The sequence below is a fragment of the Perna viridis genome, chromosome 6, assembly GCF_037379345.1.
Source record: "Perna viridis isolate PV_CMFRI_1.1 ecotype Kerala chromosome 6, ASM3737934v1, whole genome shotgun sequence".
NCBI classification, from domain to species: Eukaryota; Metazoa; Mollusca; class Bivalvia; order Mytilida; family Mytilidae; genus Perna; species Perna viridis.
The window spans coordinates 44,769,068-44,790,245 of NC_142450.1; the positions used below are offsets into that span (position 1 = coordinate 44,769,068).

Sequence of the window (21,178 nt, forward strand, 5' to 3'; positions counted from 1 at the left end):
ATGACAGTGTTAAGTCCACTGATGAATTATCTTTGTCAATTCATCAAAGTAACCTTTCCTTTCATGACATGCATGTACCCAAGATTCACTCTTGATGCATGTATGAAACAGGCTTTCAGCTGTAGTCTGTCACAGGACTAAATTGCTGTTCTCATAGAGTAAACATGTTCACCTTTGTCCTTTATGGTCCAATTTATCTTACAATATAATTTGATTTTTTTTAAATTTTTAACAACCTTTTTTTTCAAGTGATAAATTTCTAGCAAACTACATTTTGTACCATGGACCATTAATTGTGTCCCTGTTTAATTCTCGTGATATCTGAATAGTATTTCTTTAATTAGATTTTGGGAATCCCCATTCTATTTGTTTACTGATTTTCGTGCGAAAAAAGTCATATGGCAAAAATGTAAACAAATGTCATCCATTTTCTTTTATTAATTCTTTCATTTTGAAGTGTTTAGACACTTCCTGATGGGATAATCATTGTTAATTGGATTTAATTTATTCTGTTATTAGGTAAGTCTGTTTCTGAATGTATTAAATGGTTAAATAGGGCTGTAAAGCTCGTACAAAGCCATGTGCACATGGCCATAATTGTGTTTACCTCTGACCAGATGATGGGAGTTTTGATTGGCTCAATAATATATTTTCATTTGATTGACACCTCCCATTAGGATATTGTCAGTCACAGTTTCTTGGTCTAATTACCTCTAATTAATTGCTGATCAAGTGTCAACACAATTGTCTAATTAGAGAAAATATCCTTTGCTGATAAACTTCCTGTCAATTTTAATATACAAAACCTAGGCACCAAGAAAATTGCCAACTGGTTATTTTTAACGCCAGATAAAGTAAAAAATCACAAATTGTGACATTGGCGAAGCCCAGCACGACCCCTTTCAAATTGCTGTTATGTAGAGTGGGTTACATTTTTTACAATAAAACATTACAATAGTTCCCGAATTTACAGTACCGTATTCTTCCGTGTATACCACACACTTTTTCAACTTTTTTTTTGTTCCAGAAGGGTGTGCATAGTATACAACAAAACAATGAGTTTCTAGATTTTTTTTCTGGAGACATAATTTTCAGGTCCGTAATTTTCGAGAATCAGAACCGAAGTCATCAACTAAAGACAACATCGAGCCATTTAGTATTTTTGAGAACAGTTTTATGTGAAATAAACAAGTAAAGTTTTACTGTTATTTAATAATTGTTTTATCCATCAATGCTGTTTCCTTGCATTTCATATTTTGTACGAAAATCACGACTTGCTTCTTATTGTTCTCTCTTAACAAGTCATCTAATTATAACTTCTTCACCTGAGTGCGGTGGAGCGTTAAATACACAATACCGGGAGACATTGAAAAATACTTTTATTTAAGAGTAATGATGAAGGGATACACATTTCAGGGAATTTAACTGAGTCCTTTCATCTCAGTGTGGTCTTCTGCTGGTGATTTTTCCTCACTTCGCAGTGCACATTTTACATGGAAACTACTTTTTTCGTCGATCTCCTTTGCCAAGAAGGGGGTGCGGGTAATACACGGATGTGGGTAATACACAGAAGAATACGGTACTTAATTTTTTTTTGATTTTCAACAGTAATTAAAAATTGAATCTTCAAGTTAGATACCTACATATATGAGTGAGAATTTTTAAGACATCTAGTTTGAAAACCGTAAATAGTAATTGATACAGTACAAAAACAGAACTTAAGTAAAATCACCATATAACAGTTAACTGACAGAATATTTAGGTAGGATGTCAACCTTGATGTACTTGTTGATTTACAGGAGTACATGGAACATAGCATCAGTCAACTTGTTGTTGATGATGACGATGATGATAACATGGAAGATCCAGCCATTCTGAATGCCAGCAGAAGTTATAGAATTCCTAAAGTGAGTCAGCTGTAGAGTATTACAAAACACAATAAGTCCTATAATTTCAGTGAGATCTTTTCATGCCAGGAATGGTGAGTTAAAACAGGGGTTTGAATGAATTTATAGTAGTCTGTTCTTTTAGCCACTAGCCCAAAGCCTGAGACTAGTAAAAATTGATTCGGCTATTGGAGAAACTGAGAATTTCAGTTGCTTTGTTTAGAAAAATCACTGAAAACAATTGTTCGAACCAGTAGCTGTAAAAGTATATGGAACAGACTGTAATAGTTTAATTTGTGCTTTATTCACATATCCTTTTTTTGTTGAATAGACAGAATGTTGAATGAACCAACATCCTGTTAAAATGTTACAAATGATTTCATAATCAGAAAGAAATGCATCCAGGAGAGACAGATGCCCATGCAACCTTTCAAACAGAGAGATTGTAATACACTGTACAAGTGATTACTCACATGGTACAAGTTGTCCTGAACATACCTGATTTTAAGTCATTGGCATGATTTGTTTCCATGTTTGGGTTGACAAAACTAAATTGGATGTAGTTCATATATGCACATACAGGCAGCAGTAAAAAAATCAAGATGAGAGTTTAACAAATTGTGACACATAGCATTTGCCATCATCATTGAGACTTAGACATTAGAATTTCAGAGCATAATTTGACACAATGATCATGATAAACCTTAACTACAGATAATGCTTTTTTTTCCAGAAAGAACAGAATCTTGATGACTTGTTTGGACCTGCTTCCCCTCCTGCCTTTCTGGATACAGAACATTTGGTTTGTAGACATCTCTTCATTTTAAATTTTGTCTTTAATTAGCAAAAATATGCAAAATTATGCATTGCTTTTTTTATAAAGAAAACCATAGATACATGGTAGTAACTTTAATTAATGTTGTATTAATCAAAAGAGAATAGTTAACACATGGACAGTGTTACCTGGAACTGATCTGACTGCAATGAATTTCATTTAAAAAATAAAAATAAAATGATTCAATAAGATTAATTTTACAGCGGAGAGGAAATATGTAACTATTTTACTATTTATACTTGTAACAGGATGTGATATAAATATTAAACATGAATAATATATATAAATCTAATGTAGTAATAGAGGATTGCTTGCTTACATATCTGTGAATTAATTTTTGGAGTGTAAGGATTCATGTCACTAGGTATTGATATGCATTTGTCTCTTAGTGGGTACCACTGGCCATTCACCTACATGTCATATTTGCTTCAGAGTTATTGGACTGAGCACACAAAAAGGGGATGTGTTTATCATATGTTTATCATATGGATTTGAGAAATTAATTAGGTTTTTTTGGTCAAAATAGCTTGATATAGGGTCAGCCTCTAAATAAAGTTTCTGTTTATTTAGTGAAGAATTGAAAAAATTAGTATGACTTATGAGTATTTGAATAAAGGTAGTACAAGAATGTAATTATGATTTTAAAAAATAACTTGATTTCAATCCATCAATTATTCAATAATTAAATGTATGCCTTGATTAATGCAGTTTTAAAAGAATTGTTCAACAGTTGAACCTCATTAAGTGGAGGTCGAAGGGACCATGCAAAAATGTTCGAGTTATCCAAGGTTTGAGTAATCTGAGGTCGAGGATAAACTGGAAATACTAGTAGTTTGGTCCATGATTGTTTCTGTATTTACATCATTTGTTGTGCTTGTACATGTACATGTACTTCATTTTACAGGGTACTTCGTAATGTCATGTGTTTCGCATCTGAAGATATTTTTTTTGTATGTTGTATATCATGTTTAAAATACTGAACGGCACCGATCATGGTTTGTAATAAAGCAATCAGTTTTCCGACTATTAGTTGACTTTGAGACATCAGGGTTAATTAACTTCGAAGTCCTATCGACGGACTGATTGATTCCGTTGAGTTATCCGAGGTTTTGATTCATCGATGTTCGAGTCATCCGAGGTAAAATTGTATTGGAGTAAGGGGAATTTTGCTTTATAATTAGTTTGATTCGTTCGAGTTATCCTAGATTTCGACTAATCCAAGTTCGACACATCAAGGTTCGACTGTATATAAAAGGAGATGTGACCAAAAAAAATTAGCTAACAATAATTTTTAATAATGTTATTTTTAAGCTTTAATGTGTATTTTAAATGTTGGCTAATGGAAATAAGATGTTTGTATTTTCACAGTCATTGCCATCTAAATTTCAGACAACAAGCCCCTGCCCTTAATCTGAAAAGAATTTTATATAGGATATGTTGGCTTGGAAGCAAAATTTCTGCAATCTTGACTCTATTTTTACCAGCATTGGCTGGTGGGCTGGTCCCAATTTAGAAGACTGTTTTCATGTAAATCTATTTGATAAGGGGAAACAAGATTCCAAACACTATACATGGAAGTTCTATGTTTGATATCAGTGATCAACCTCGGTGTTGAAACATTGTACTGTATACATGAAAAATAAACACATTTTTTCAATTATTGGTGCCCTGTGCGGGTCTGGGTGTCAAAAGAATAGGCCCAACACATGCTAGTGGGCATGGAAATGCTGGGCTTCTGTCCGTCCAGGTTTTTCAAATTTTTTAATGCTCATACCAAATAAGTTGTTTTTGATATGTAGCCTTATTATGAAGAGTTACAGATTAAGTTTGACTTTGGTTATGGTTGAATGATTCTTACAGAACCAATTGATTTTATCTTTTGTGTGTAGTCTGAATATGAGAAGTTACATATTAAGTTTGACTTTGGTTATGGTTGAATGATTTTACTGAAGTTACGTCCCTTGAAATTAGAAATTTTCAGTGAATTTAAAGTTTGAAATGTATCTTTATGCAGGGGACATTGGAATACTGTTCTTCTGTTCATTTCATCATTTCATGTTCATTTTATCACACATTTCATGTTCATTGCCCGGATGAAGCTGAAATATTGCTGCTTGGACACCAAAAATCAATTGATCAATCAATTATTGGTGTTGCAAGATGATTTACTATACAGTACAATTACTACCATAAGAAAGACACAGGAATATATGTTTTCATCTTTCCTGTCAGTGACTTATTTTCATTAGGCCAGGATCACTTAGGATGGATCCACTGCTGTAGCTGCTGGAAATAAGGGAGCTTTATGAATTATGGATTGATCAACCAACCCCTCACATTTAGATGAGTTCTATGAAAAATTGTGTGTAAGCAGTGCATTGTGATGTCATTTAAACATCATCATAATGCACAAGAATGTAAATTAAGTATTTCATAATTTAGTCATTTAATTTTTAAATATATGGAGATATGACCTTCCAGATATTTATAAGATAAAAGCTCTGAAAAAAGTGTCAGTTAATTTACCCATTTATGGTAGCACTATTGAGGGGGATAACAAAATCAATTATCTAGTGATTTGAGGACTTACATTTTCACTGGTTTTTGTGTAGAGTTACTAATATTATTTTCCATGAAACAGGTGTCACCATCTAGTAAAAACATATGGGGATCACCAACAAAAGAATCTCACATGCCCAAGCCAAACAACTTACAGAGTTTGTTTGATTTTGCGAAGGCATCATCATCTTCAATTCATAGACCAGTAAGTATCTTTAAAAAAAAATTCAATATTTTTTATTTTATTCTGGTTATTTTGGTGGATATAAAATTTTTATGACAGTGACGCAAAAAGGTATATGAGAGGTCGATAAAGTGTATCATTTCTAATTTTGGTAGATGCTTACATTGCTTAGTGGTGCACTAAGTACTTAAGTCCATAGTAAATATTTTGTGAAATTTATTTTGGCAATTATAGACAGACTGCTAAAATAAGCCAATATTAGTACTGTGTGAAAATGACCTGTTATACAGTACGTCTTGGAATCTTATAATGATACTTCATTGTTAAACATTGTGTGTAGCATGAATTATTAATTTAGATGCCACAAAAATTGCAATCTTTGCTAAATAGATTTCCGACTTGTCTGACCGAAACCCAAATTTGACTGTTTTCTCCTATATAAGCAATCTTAAACTTCCAAAATATCTGTCTGACCAACTGAATTTTTGTTGGACATGTTCATTAGTCAGGCAGTATTTCATAAGGATTGAAATTCCTGGGTGTAAATTTTATGATTTAGGCCACTAAAATAATGCATGATTACCAAAGTCACTTGTGATTTAGATAACTGTTAGTCTATTATTTAGATTTATTAGAAGATTATTAGGTACCAAGAAGTGTTTGTTTGTCCCAAATATACTTAATGGTTCTTTTTCTCTAGTTTGATATTTAGTTTTTATATGACCAGAAAATTAGTGATCTTATAATGGCATGTCACTGTTGGCATACATGTTGGCTTCTGTAGACACTTGGTTTTTGTGCAGTAACTACATGTAATATATTAGTTAATCTTTATGAAATGTTACCACAGAGTTCAAAACAACAAAAGGGAGGTTGTGATTGGTTTTGGGGGTTATGGTGCCCACTGTTTTGGAATTAATGGATCAGAAATAAGCCAGTACCTGATGTCTAGACAGTATTTGATACCGATTAAAAAGATTTCTTTTAAATTGTACTACATGGTGTTGTACCACATGAAGTTTGGGATTAATTTAGGGGGTTGGTACTTGATCTGATTAAGAATTAGGGGCCACAAAAGGGCCGGATACAAGCATTTTTTTTTATATATCTGGATGATAACTTTCAGTAAAATGGAATGGATCTCTTTGAAATTGTACCACAATGTGCCGAACCCAGAAGGTAAATAGGGATTGATTTTTGAGGTTGTGACTTGAATTGAGGGCAAAAGAAAAGACCACTTTAATTCTGGTCATTTTTTTTTCCTGTGTCAAAATGTCTAATAGCAATTTTATTTTAAAGCTTGATTAAAATTGAATAGTGTGACCATACATGCCATAACTGTTCTGGGTTTGACCTCTGGGGTTGTATCAAGCTCACCCTCTGAAGTATTTCATTGAATCTGTATAAAAGTAAAGAGAAAATTGGTTCTTGCGGATTGAAGTTTCATTCTAATGTGCTTGTATTTATAACTATGTACTTGTATATAGAAATATTATTTGATTGTAGCCACCTTCTATGTCTACCCCTGATCAGATGAGAAAGTCCCCTCAGATGTTACAGAGAGGTCAGACTCTTGAGGAATTAGAAAATCAGATGTTACCTCACACTGTCTCAAGGCCTGTTACTGCTGAGGAACTAGAGAGGGCTATGAGAGGTGAAGGACCACCTCCTGTGTCCCAACAACCCCCAAGATTCCCTGGTCCTCAGTATGGTAGTCCACAGCAGGTGCCTATGCAGGTACCCACTTTTGTCAGGTTTAATTGTGTATTTCTCCTGCTTCGCCTTACTAAATTAACTGAGAGATTTTAATACAGTAATATTTGGTTGAATAAGACAGTTGTGATTAATTATCTCATTGTTAAAAAAAGTAAGATGTAATATAACCATTATACAGTTACTGACTTTTTGAAATTTTGAGACAGAATATGGAATGAACATTCTTCACTCTCAGCTTATGCTGATTTATGACCTGATGTCTTGTCATTCATACTTTGTAATGAAACCTGCAAATTTGTAATGCTGTTTCTTGTTGTGGTAAATTAATCTCAAATGATAATTTTGTAGAAAACACAAAGCATTAAATTGATCTCTTGTTTCATATTTGAACAGTAAATTCTCTATTTCAATGGAACATGTGTTAATCTTGAAACATGCTACAGTATGTGTCAATGAAATCTTCAATCTTGATTTGTCAGTGATGAAATATAAAGGTTATATGCATACTCTTGATCAATGTATATATCTAAGGACAGGATACTTGACTAAAAAAGTGTTAAGTGGGGCCCAGTAAAAAATAAAGAAGAGCAAAAGAAAATTCTGTCAGAATAGTATCAGTCTGAAATTTTCAAACAGTACTGCTACAAAAGGGAAAAATCAATAGATAATAAAGAAGAATATATTACGCTGTAATAACTTTGGACAAGGGGTAGGGGTAAAGATATAGTACCTCTATCTTATGTTGTAATCATTCAGTCAGCATGCTGATTTTTATTTTTTTCAAAATATTTAGCCACTTACATATGTTGCTTTAAGAAAAAAAGACTTATTTCAATGAAAGAATTATTATATATCACATATAATGAATTAAAAAAAAAGGTTGTTTATGATGCACACACACATAATAAATTCTCTTCACTTCTTTCTGACCCCATCCCATTCTCCCAGGTGAAGGAGAATCACTTCCCTCTGTTTTTCTGAAGGAGCATGACCCCTGGTGAGATATAGAGTGTTAAAGTTATAAATCCTCTACAGTAATCCATTATAAATGTCAGTATTTGTTTATTCAATTGAAAATCACCTATTCTATTTTTTTCCGTTTTGATGGTGGTTGGTTGTCATTTTAGTACAGCATGCCGACCGTAAAAGGCCATCTGACTGTAGATACTTTAACTATTGTGTCATTTTTGTTTTTAATCAAATGAAAACAAGTTTCTTTTTTGTTGTGATATAAATAAATAAACATTTTTTTTTACAGAGGCCTCCTCAGATGTATAATCAGTACCAGTCTTCACCAATGGCAGTGGTAAATGGACGTAGATCACCAAATGTTCCCCATCAGAGATTTATGGATGGTCATAATTCACCTATAACAGATATAATGGGCATGACACCACCAGGCCGTGGTAGTATGGTTCATGCCCGGTTAATGGAGGGACACAATTCACCATTAGGTGATATGATGGGAATGACACCACCTCGTCAGACAAATATGTCACCAATAACCATAGGAAATAATAGACAGTCACCATTAGGTATGTTGTTTTTCAAGGTTGAATGGTTTTTGAGATTTTTTAGCATTGTGTATGCATGCAATGATATATCCCATTTTAGTTTATAATATATGGTATATATTATGCTTATCTTTATCTGTTAATATAGGATAATTCATTGTGGATTAAGGATCTTTCCTTTTTAGAGTACGAATGAATAACTAGGAAATGTTCACTATTTTGGACATTAAACCTCTACAAGTTATATATATTTTCATCCAGAAAAAAATATAGTTCAATTTAAGACTGCGAGAAAGGAGAGCAATGGACATAAAAAGCAAAAGAAATCTGGGGCAAAAATTCTTCCTGGTAACAGTGCATGATGATTTCTTGTAACCTACATGTAGACAAGAATAAATTAAGGATTACTTACAATTTTGATGAATCTGTCCATTTGTACAAAGATGCGGTTATGTATCAAATTAGTTGTTACACATGTATCTTTTGCCTTAAGTCACTTGCTGTAGACATAAAACTAAATGACAACATGTCTTTGATATGTTGGGGAAAAATGGATTCTTAATGCTTTTTGCTCAAATTATGTAGAAACTCTGATGTATACTTTAAAATTCTTAACAAGAACAAAACACATTCCACATATCTAATCAGCATTACTAATAGCACTGGTGGTCAATTAACAGAAATATTGGGACATCTTTTAAAAACTTGAAGAAGGAAACTGTAATTAAAAATTTATGATCTACATGTAGGTCAAACAACCAATAATAATCATAATTGAAATTACTGTCGTTATATTTCTGTTTACACACTATGTACTCAATGAATGTCTGTATAGCATTGTCTTCTGTATATAGATAGAAAAGTAGTCTAGTTAGCCAATAATATTTAGAAGACTGGATCTAATTGTTGAAATTATTAAGTTTGTTTTAAAAAGCAAATTATTTCTACTTTGGAAAAAAGGTTTCATGGTAAGAAATTATTTATCATCAGTTTCAAGATTTGGGCATTGTTTATTGTGAGTCTCTGAACTAACAAGGATGTAAATAAAACACCTAATTTTTTGATGTTTTAAATAATGACAATAAACAAGTGTAAGTGCTAGTGTCCTGGTAATCATTTTTAGTTTGGTTCAAAGTAAAAAAAATGTGAAACTATCCTTTGTTTCTGTATTCGGAGTCAAAGTGAAATTACTTTTTAAGAAATTTATTGTATTTCCTGAATGAAGGGTGTTCTTGTTAAAATATAATGTCTAAACAAGTGTTCTGGAAGTGGAACTAGATTTATAACAAGTTTTCAACTCTATCATATATTATTATTGTATGAACTTACAATTTGTCAACAATTAGATCCAGTAGTGTGTGGTCTTTATATATATATATATATATATCTGTCTTTATCTAACAGGAGTGCTTGGTTTGACACCGGGGCGTAGAACCACCCCTTCGCCTCCCACATACTCAGTCTCCCCTCTTGTAATGCAATCACCTCTGTCTCAGGCACGATTGATCTCCCCATATACCAGAGGGCAGATCATTGAAATGATTGGTATGTGTGATCAAGGTATTTCAAAAGTTATCCAACATTGTAGTAATATATGATTTATTTAATGGGAATTTTTTCCCTATAATGTTAGAGTTGTATTAAAATTTATAAAAGATTAAGTCAGGTTTAGTTTTTTCCAGATAATGATTGTTTGGTTTTTGTGCATTAATGTCTATTACATTTTAATTTTTCTGATGAAATTATCAAATTTGAATCAAGGTTTTTATCCTGTCCATTTGTGTGATGTGAATTTATAAAGTCAGTGTTGCATGACAACAGTGATAAAATTTTGTATGTGTATGTTTTTGCCATGAGCAGGTGCTTTACATGTTTTTACACTTATATTTTATGAAAACATAGTCATTCTAAGAATTTTTAAACCATTAAGCTTTGTTTTGGAAAACTACCTGTCTTTCACTGAAAAATATGCCAATCCTATTGAATTGTAATAGCTTTGATAATTAGAAAAAAATGTTTTAGACACATTATCATGCCATCAATCAATCATCATCTTACTTATTCAGAAATCTAATCTGATACTTGTATAGCCAACAGAGCACCAACAGCTCCCATTGGTATTCCGAGACAGATGGGGAGAGGACAATTTCCACCTGGTCACAGTCCATACAACAGTCCAGCACAGCATCAACAAAATCCATACAACAGATTCAATAGTCCAGGGAATCATCAACAGAGTCCATCTAGATATCCCATACACCATAGACCAAACTCTGGACAGAGCCCTGCAGGGTTTAGTACCCCTCAGGCTAACAGGTTTGTTTATATATTATGGTTGATGGTACTGGTAGATATATAAGGGCTTTTCCAGAAATTTGGTGGTTAGCTAAAGTCTAGAGTATATACTTATAGCCAAGTATGCTTTCAACCTAATGAGTTCTTATTTAATACTAACTATACTAAGGAGAAAAGATCTATTTACTTGTCATCTAAATCCTAGAATTTGGAAGAGCCCACATTAGAGTAATAGGAGAGTTTATCTTGAGAAAGACATGCTTCATTTGGTATAAGGTTATATGTAGTAAATGATATCTCAATTGACACATGTATGTTCCCCAACCTGTTATATGGCCTTAGGTAAAACATGTTACAAGCTGATCTACGTAGTTCCCAATTTATTTTAGAATTTGGTGTTCATATTGTAGTCAGTATATTTTTGCTTGTAAGATGTTTTCTCTTTGACGTAGGTAGGAAGTTTCAATAACATATCTTTTATGGTGTTAACATACATTAAAGTAAAAAAAAAAATAGCTTAACTTTAATGATTATAACTTTTATTCTATTGAAGGTGAAATATAATGAAACAACCCTTACCATTGAGATTCTGGAAATTTATATACACATGTATAATAAATACAATTTCTTGATGCCCCCAGTAAATTTTTTAGCATGCAAAATATTAATACCGTATAATTTTTTCTGAAGTTGAACAGTAAAACCTTTACATTTTAAATATTTAGAAATATTGACAGTATTCTTCCTTTTTCTGAAAACTTCATATATCTTCGACTATTCACTAAGGAAGTAGTTCTCTAAGGAATGCTTTTCCCAATATAAAGAGTGGCTGCATGGCTGGTTCAGGTGGCTCATTATTAGTGGTATTGAAGTTTTCATACAACTGATGTTTGGATTTTTAATTGCTGTAGTCCAATGGTAAAACCACCGGTGACATTGTTTGACTTTATTGACCATAGGATACAGCACCATCATCATCAAAATGGCAATACAGATCCAAGACATGTTAGAGGAAGAGGAAGAGGAAGTTACCAAAACAGGGGAGATAAACAGATCAACCAGTGAGTACTGTTTGTATGATTTATGGATGAAAATCAATTCAGATTTTAAAGAATTCCATTGCATAGATACTTGTCCTCTTTACATCAAAGCATTTTTTGAAAGGATTATAGTAACATTTCTCTCACCTCTTATGCCTGTTCTTCCAAGATACTAGAATTAATATGATCTCAACATGGATTTTGATGAGGTAAGTTCCAATAATACTAATTTTCAAGTCATATGTAAAGATCAAGTCTTCTATTCACATTTAAATGCTTACTATAACACTTGTATTACAGTGGTAACAAAAATATATTTTTTGAATTGGTGTTAGATTGTCATAAGTATGACTCTGGGGAGGAACAGTATTGATGGATTCTTATTAACATGGTTGATATTCTTGTGACTGTCAAATATATGGAGATATTTAATGTTTTGTGAAACAGAAGTTACAGAGACAGAGAATACAGAGAGAATAGGATGTATAATAATAGAAGGTATTACCAGTACAATGCCGAGAAGGAGAATTGTCGTATGGATGATTATGCAGGACTAATGACACAGAAAGAGAAAGACTGGATCATTAAGATACAACTGTTACAGCTTCAAACAGATAACCCATATATAGATGATTATTATTATACAGTAAGTTTATATTACAGCTTCATCTTTTGAATGTTCCTTGAATTTTTATTGGATACATGCAGGACCAAAAAGTCTTAAGTTAGCTGAACCTGGGACTGTGCGTCTAGCCACTGATAAAAGCACTGATTACTTAAGAAGCCAAAACAAGTAGATAAGTACAATAAATATTGAACAACAAAATTTTCATTTTATTTTTAGCTCACCTGGCTGAAAGGCCATGTGAGCTATTGCCATCATTATATGTCTGTCATCTGTTATCATCCGTTAACTTCTTCAAACATCTTCTCCTCTGAAATTACTTGACAGATTGTAACCAAACTTTGTATGTATGTTCCTTAGGGTATTTTTAACCATCCTTTTCTGGGGATAAAACATGGCCACCATTACTAAAAATAGACCATGGGGGTCAAATTGCAAATAATGCAAAAAGTTATGTTAATCTCAAATCTGGCAGGGACTGAAATTGTTCAGCATGATGGGATGACCTATGCCGAATGTTTTAGAAATATCTGTTGATGAATGAATGACTTATGGGCCCTGAAATGGATTTTTTCCTGAATTTTACATTTCCAACTATGATTATCTTATCCTGTGAAACTACTAGATGGATTGAAACTAAACTTTGCATGAATGTTATGCAGAACATCTTTAACAATCTGTGGGTGAGGAATTTTGATCTTTTGGAAAACATGGCCTTAGATACCGAGAATAGACCATAAGGGTCAAATTGCAGAATTATGCAAATAACTCGAAAAAAAATTGGGTTTGGCTAAAAACTGGCAGGGAGTAAAATTGTTCAGCATGATGGGATGGATAGATGAGTTATGGGTCCTGAAATGGATTTTTTTATTGAATTTTTTATATCCAACTTGGAAAATCTTCTCTGAGACTTGTAGGAATTGGATTGTAACCATGGCAAGAATGCTTGTTGGGAAATCTTAACAATTGTTTATGTTGAAAACATGGCCACCACTACTTAAAATTGAGGATTTGTTAAAATTACTTAAAAACCAATGGATTTAGCCAAATTTCCATGGGGAAAAATGCTCAGCATGTTGAGACAGACCTATGCCAAAATTTTCTTGAAGATCTGTTGCTCGATGTTGGAGTTATTGTTCCTGAAGTGTCAAAAAATACTATGAGAAATTTATTTTATGGTATGAAAACCCTGTTGATAACTTAAACACCCTCTGTTTATTAATGATTCTTGGTACAGTAAGGTCAAGAGTCCAGCTTTAGAAAGCTAAAAAAACTATTTTTGAACAGGTGAGCAATTCAGGCTCTTTAGAGCCTCTAGTAATTATTCCATAACCCAATGTAGTTTGTCTCACAATGAACTGATCAAAATTGTCCCATTGCCAAAAAATTCTTCCCTGTCATAACTGAATGTGGACAATTTTTTTTCTACCATTTTTCAGAATACTTGATTGTACATTTTTGTGACATCCATTAATCATATTTGTTGTTTGAAACAAAACAAGGTAATGTAAAAAAGAACTTAAAAAAAATGTTATTTACAGACATACACAATGAAAAAGAAAGCCTTAGAGAGGCAGAAGCAGTTAGAAAATGGAGAATTAGATGGTAAAGATGAGGAACCAGAGCTAGTTATACCTGCTATGGCCAAACTAGAGACCAAAGCATATAAACCTGGTAAGTTATGAAGACATTACTGGGCCAATAATCAGAGCTGGCCAAACTAGAGACCAAAGCATATTAACTTGGTTAGTTATAGACATTAATTGGCCAATAAACAGAGCTGGCCTAACTAAAGACCAAAACATATTAACCTGGTTAGTTAATAAGAATTTGAAAATTTTGAAAATTTCATCTCATTTTGTTGGAATGAAGTCGCTACTGACTAGGCAAAACCAAGTAATTTTGCCTAGGTAAAGTATACATTTTTATTTCTTTAATCTTTTACTGAAAGCCTATCTTGTCTTGTGACCTTCATACTCACTTACCTTGGATGTTCACAATTGACGACTGTGTTTGTTTAATTGGAATACATTCTCTCGGTAAAACTTACTAGGCTTCAGGTTTCTGTATTAGTGCAGGATGTTGCCGGGGACAAGTAAAACTACCATTCAGGCATGTAAAATTTTATCATACTTGCCCAGAGGACAACCAAATTTTATTGATTTTTCAAGATTCATTTAATAAAGGATAACCTAGATTTCAATTTGGGCAAGTAGAATTTTCATAAACTTGTCCAGTAGGATAAGGTTCATAAAATGTTAATGTTATACTCTGTGTATTGGTTGTAGTAAAGCTGGGTTTGTTCAATTTGTCAAACATCTATTTCTGGTTGCAGCCCACTTCGAAGGATCATTAGGTAGACTAACTACTTCCAGTGTTCATAATCCTCGTCAAATTATTGACCTACAGTCACATGACATCCATGAAGAAGGTCAAGGCCATAGTGCCAATAAGGACTTGAGGAAAGCAAGACAACTGTTGATGGAGATTGAAAAGGTTTGATACATATCTCAACACAATTCCTGGTCAGATTTTACACACAAGGCCAGAAACAAATATTTTTTCTGATTTCTTGATAGCTTTTTATTTCTGGTCTGATTTTGAAATTTTTTTTTATTCCTCTTGAAAATCTTAGCCCACATTTTCAATCAGATTTCAGATCTCCTACAGTTTTCGAGTTAGAAGTATCAAAGGGGATCACACCCCAAAAAATTGACTTCTGAATTTTTGGTGTAATTTTGAATTTTTTTTTATTGGATTTCATTTGAAAATCCCAGGCTAAACACCAGAGCTTTAAGAATTATGCTTTCAAATTAACCCTATCATTTACTGTTTTGGAGGTAATGAGGTACAAAATGATCCTTGAATGCACCCTGAAGCAGACCTTTATACTTAAATTGAATTTCAAAATATTGTGCCATATTGTGTCAATAATGAACTATAAATCCCTATGTTTAGTGTGCCAAAAACTAATATTGTGTGCACACTTGCCCCAAGTGAACAGATTGCAACAGACTGGTCGTATCATGCTGCAATCGGTCAAGCTTTTTATTTTATTACTTAAAAAAATCTACTACTGAGAAAGTACTTGCAGATTTCAATAAAAGTTAATAGATCCTTTGGGTGTTTTCCTGCATAAAATGTCCATTGGAGTATTTGATTTGTGAAAAAAAACATGGTTGCTGTTACTCAAGATAGAACATAGGGGTCAGACAGCATATTTTTTTGCATAAATAACCTAAACTGTTTCAGACACAGGTATTATAGTTCAGCATGTTGAGGTCTTTGTGTGGTTAAATTTTCATGGAAATCTGTTTAGCCATGTTTAGTTTTTTTTTGCGAAAAAAAAATTTTCTCCTCAGAAAATACTGGAAAGAATTCAATGAAAGTTGATAATATTGTTCTTGGGTATGATACTCTTGCCGTGATATGGCCCTAGTTGCCAAAACAGCATTAATAAACCACAATCAATCAATCCTTAAGTATGACCATTAGGAATTTTTATCAAAGAAAAAACCTGGCCGTTTTTACAAAAAATAGAATGTGGCTTACAAACCAGGTGAATCACATTAATCGTGCTGCTGTTGAAGTAAAGGTAATGATTTATGTGTAAGGTGGTAATGGAGATTTGGTTAAGGACATTAGTCCTGCAGACTTCATGTTGTGAATGACAACATTCATTTTGCCAACAAGTTTCATGTTTGTCAAGACCTTAAAGCTGCATTAGCTGTCATTTCCATATTTTTTTGTTTCTGTTGAAATAGTGTATGCCTTAACTTTGCATTATTTCTACTAAATTGTACTTTTCCAGTATAATTACAGTCACAAATAAAATGCATTAAATACACCAAATAGGTGTTGATATATTTATTGTCTTGCAAGACAAAAAATCGACCTGGGTAAATTTGTCTGCATGTGACTTCTGGTGACCTTAATTCTCGCATGTGCTGTAAGGGTTGATTATTTATTGCAAGGAGAAAGTGGCTAATCAGTGGCAAGGAAGATCAACAGACTCAAGCCGTAAAAGAAATAAAGTTTGAATGTAACGCAAGGATCCTTTTATAATTTACGTGGCACAAATGTGGTCAGTTATTGTCATTATTTATTTGAAAACTAATCAAGAAATAGATGAAATAAAAAGTGCTGACCTGTGTATCTGTTATTGTTATTTTTTTTAACCAAGGTGAAAGTTTTTTTTAACTCAGATGAATGTCCTGTCGGCAATCTTTGGAAGCAATGGCGAAAAATAATTAGATCAGAGCAATCGATCTTCTTTGATTAAAAAAAAAAACCTTTTACAATATTCTGTGGGTATTATTGGCATTTATTGCTTCAATTGCGTTACCACAAACTTATTTCATTGAATCAACAAAATTCAGTAGAATCAGAACTGAACAAATTTGGCAGCTAATGCAGCTTTACGAATTATCACTTAACTTTGTAAGCTCTGTTTGTATGACAATCAGTGAATTTTTTCTTATGTCATGTTAATAAGTGTTCTATCAATGGTTTTAGGGTTATAACCTGCTGTTAGAAGTAGATGACATAGAAAAGAAGATTTTGGCTCTTCCTGAGGAAGCAAGGTAATACTAAGGAATATTAGTTGAAATTTTAGAATTTTATACTAGTAAAATATAGTGGTACTTTTCATTAAAAATTGTTTCATTTTATTGTTGCTTGAATAATAAACTAAAGACTTAAAATCATTTTCTTATAAGAAATATTTAGTCATTGAGTGATGTTGTTTTCTGTATCGGTATCTTCTGTTTCAAGACTCCACTATTTGAACAGAGACGTGATGTTGTTTTCTGTACGTCAGTATCTTCTGTTTCAGGACACAACTATTTGAACAGACATGTGATGATGTTTTCTCTACATCGGTATCTTCTGTTTCAGGACACCACTATTTGAATGCAGACATGTGATGTTGTTTTCTGTACACCAGTATCTTCTGTTTCAAGACACCACTAATTGAACAGAGACATGTGATGATGTTTCTTCAACATCAGTATCTTCTGTTTCAGGACACCACTATTTGAACAGAGACATGTGATGATGTTTTCTCTACATTGGTATCTTCTGTTTCAGGACACCACTATTTGAACAGAGACATGTGATGTTGTTTCTCTGTATTGGTACCTTCTGTTTCAGGACACCACTATTTGAAAAGACATGTGATGTTGTTTTCTCTACATTGGTACCTTCTGTTTCAGGACACCACTATTTGAGTGGAGACATGTGATGTTGTTTTCTGTATCGGTATCTTCTGTTTCAGGACACCACTATTTGAACAGAGACATGTGATGTTGTTTTCTTTGTATAAGTATTTGATTAGTGATGATTTTGTACATCTGGTATCAGTAAGGAAAGGCAGAAGATTGCTGGCTAGAGTTATTCCTAATTTAGAAAAGGTGAGCTTAGATTATAGTTATGGAAATGGATTTTATATTACAGATTTATAACCACAACTCCTCTTAAAGCACAAAATGAATTTTAATGAAACTTTATATGAAGTTCAGATTAAGATTTTTTAAGATTTCCATGAAAGAAGATTAATATTTTTTTATGCTTTTGAGGGGTGACAGTTCATCTTAAAAGTTTAGGGTTATTTTTTTTTTATGTATGTTTAGTGACAAACAGATAGCCTTACTTTAGATTGAGTTACAAATAATTGAAAAAATGATATACATTATGTAGATGTTTAATTGCTCAAGGTATATTTAAAGTAGTTTTAATTGTATATTGATATAATATTTTTTCCACATTTAGAAAAATGCTGAAGAAATAGTGATGTTAATACTGAAGAAATTACTGTTTCTTTTGAAGAAAGATGCCCAAGAGGAGGTTATTATATTAGATACTGAAATTATTGTGATTTTATAATTTACTCAATTGTGAAATAATCTCGCACCTATAATGATAAAAACTCCATAAATTGGAATTAAGTCATTCACATTTTCCATAATAGTTAAATGTTGTAATAGCTTAAGTAAGCTGACTTCAATCCAGTTCCTGGTTTTTATTAACATTCTATACATGTCTTGCCATGGTCTTATTGTACAACATGCCTTACCATGGTCTTACTGTACAACATGCCTTACCATGGTCTTACTGTACAATATGCCTTGCCATGGTCTTATTGTACAACATGCCTTGCCATTGTCTTAATATACAACATGCCTTGCCATGGTCTTACTATACAACATGCCTTGCCATGGTCTTACTATACTAAGTGCCTTGCCATGGTCTTACTGTACAACATGCCTTGCCATGGCTTTATTGTACAACATGCCTTGCCATGGTCTTACTGCACAACATGCCTTTCCATGGTCTGACTATACAGCACGCCTTGCCATGGTCTTATTGTACAGCATGCCTTGCCATGGTCTAACTATACAATATGCCTTGCCATGGTCTTATTGTACAGCATGCCTTACCATGGTTTTATTGTACAGCATGCCTTGCCATGCCTTGCCATGGTCTAACTATACAATATGCCTTGCCATGGTCTTATTGTACAGCATGCCTTACCATGGTTTTATTGTACAGCATGCCTTGCCATGGTCTTACTATACAACATGCCTTGCCATGGTCTTATTGTACAGCATGCCTTGCCATGGTCTTATTGTACAACATGCCTTGCCATGGTCTTACTGTACAACATGCCTTTCCATGGTCTTACTGTACAACATGCCTTGCCATGGTCTTACTGTACAACATGCCTTGCCATGGTCTTATTATACAACATGCCTTGCCATGGTCTTATTTTTTTCATGGTGTTTATAGGAACAAACTGGATTAGATGGCGAGATCGCATATGTGTACAGGGACGACACAATGAAATTCATCATGGATTATTACATAATACATATACAAATGTATTTTTAAATGACCACAAACAATTGGTTTTATCATACATGTATAATGGTATCACCCAGTTGTTGCTGTTCTGCTTGTTTAGCATCTGTTAATTTTAGTTTATCTATGATAACTTTTTTTTTTACATACAATGTGATTTGAAGTACAATGTATCAACATGATATAAGAAGGATGAAACTAGATTTGAAATGATTTTAGAAGTTTGAGTTGAAATGAGGGTATTGAAATATGGGTATGCGAACCTGAAAATATTGAAATATGAACAAATTTTGTTAATGTTTGACAGGGTCTAATGATTCTTCATGATCCTGTTGTCAAGACAATACAGAGTTGTGACCTGAAGAGTCTTGTACAGGTGTCATCAGCTTTACTGAAGGAAACAGACACTGCTTCCCAGGCACTACAAAATAAGGTTTGTCTTAAGTGATCTTACTTTGTAATACAAAAGCCTGAAAAAAGTTTAAACAGGTAACAAAATTATCCATTATTATTCACAAAGAAATGTAGTTATAAGGCTGATAGAAAGATTTAGAATATAGATAAAAATCATAGTGTAAGACAATTATTATTTGAACATAACTTCTGTGAAAGAGCAATATGGTACATTTAACTAGGTCTTATAATTAATGATGCATTATAATACAAGTGACTTGGATAATTTTCTAGTTGACCAGTAATATCTGTTTTGTAGTTTGGCTGTTCTGTAATCTGTACATTGGTACATCGAGGTGAAGTGTTGTATAATCAGATGTCACCATTAGATATAGATAATCAGCTACATACAGAATGGTAAGATACTGTTTGCATACAACTCTTTTATTTTATTTATAACATTGAAATTGATGGTTTATAGATTATTAAAGTAAGGAGTCTCATCCACTTTTTGGGACATATGGTTTTTGTTTGTCCATCTGTTTGTCACACAGTTTGTCAGTGCAATGTTATGACACAGTAAAAGACATAATTGGAGGGAAATTCAACTTTGACTTAATTGTTTAGAACCTTTGACTATTTTTTTGCACACAGTATGTGATATGGATAAGATAACAATTTAATTTGTTGTAGTTATGTGTCTACATGTTAAATGAGATTCATTACTAAAGACTTCAATTTTGAATGCTCAAAATAGGGTTTGCTATTCATTCAAGGAGTTCAGTACCTTTTAATTGACCCTTATTCATCTATTCTTTCATGGATACCAAAAAAGAGTCCAAATATTTGTTCTCCATCTAGTTTCTGAATGTCCTTAATCAGGTGCTACTAGTTTCGCCTTTACATATCTATCTCACTTTGTTTTTATACCCCATAAACAAAGTTTGGGGGTATACAGGAATCATTCCCTCTGTGTGTCAATATTTCTTACAATTGCAAATCCTCAAGGGATTTTGATGAAATTTTATAGGAATATTTGATATCTTATGAATATAATTACAGTTGGTAGGCTTTCAAAGGGAGATAATGTAAATTATGGGTTTAACATGTTAAAACCTTGTAAGCGCAATTCCTCCTAAACTGCGCAAAGGATTTTAAAGAAATATTAAAGCAAGGTTGTGCATCATATGTAGATTTGCATGAAGCAATAGGATTACTGTTTGATGGCTACAAATGAAGATAATCCAACAAGCCGTTTACATGCAAGTCCATT

At 32.9% G+C, this 21,178-nt stretch overlaps 1 protein-coding gene across 12 annotated transcripts in view; it reads left to right on the top strand.

The window, feature by feature from the left end:
* The window catches only part of LOC148615203 (uncharacterized), a 28,411-nt gene that overhangs the window by 4,362 nt on the left and 2,871 nt on the right, over positions 1-21,178 (top strand). For 4 of the 12 annotated variants that reach the window (XM_088589875.1, XM_088589876.1, XM_088589877.1 and 1 more), the window contains exons 4-19: positions 1,800-1,907; positions 2,620-2,688; positions 5,363-5,485; positions 6,971-7,201; positions 8,439-8,715; positions 10,099-10,239; positions 10,785-11,010; positions 11,901-12,050; positions 12,477-12,675; positions 14,196-14,328; positions 14,990-15,150; positions 17,170-17,237; positions 17,930-18,065; positions 18,424-18,498; positions 19,820-19,945; positions 20,225-20,322. In XM_088589875.1, the coding sequence (XP_088446001.1) occupies positions 1,800-1,907; positions 2,620-2,688; positions 5,363-5,485; positions 6,971-7,201; positions 8,439-8,715; positions 10,099-10,239; positions 10,785-11,010; positions 11,901-12,050; positions 12,477-12,675; positions 14,196-14,328; positions 14,990-15,150; positions 17,170-17,237; positions 17,930-18,065; positions 18,424-18,498; positions 19,820-19,945; positions 20,225-20,322 (2,321 nt within the window). The other 8 variants (XM_088589879.1, XM_088589880.1, XM_088589881.1 and 5 more) reach the window with 5 other exon arrangements.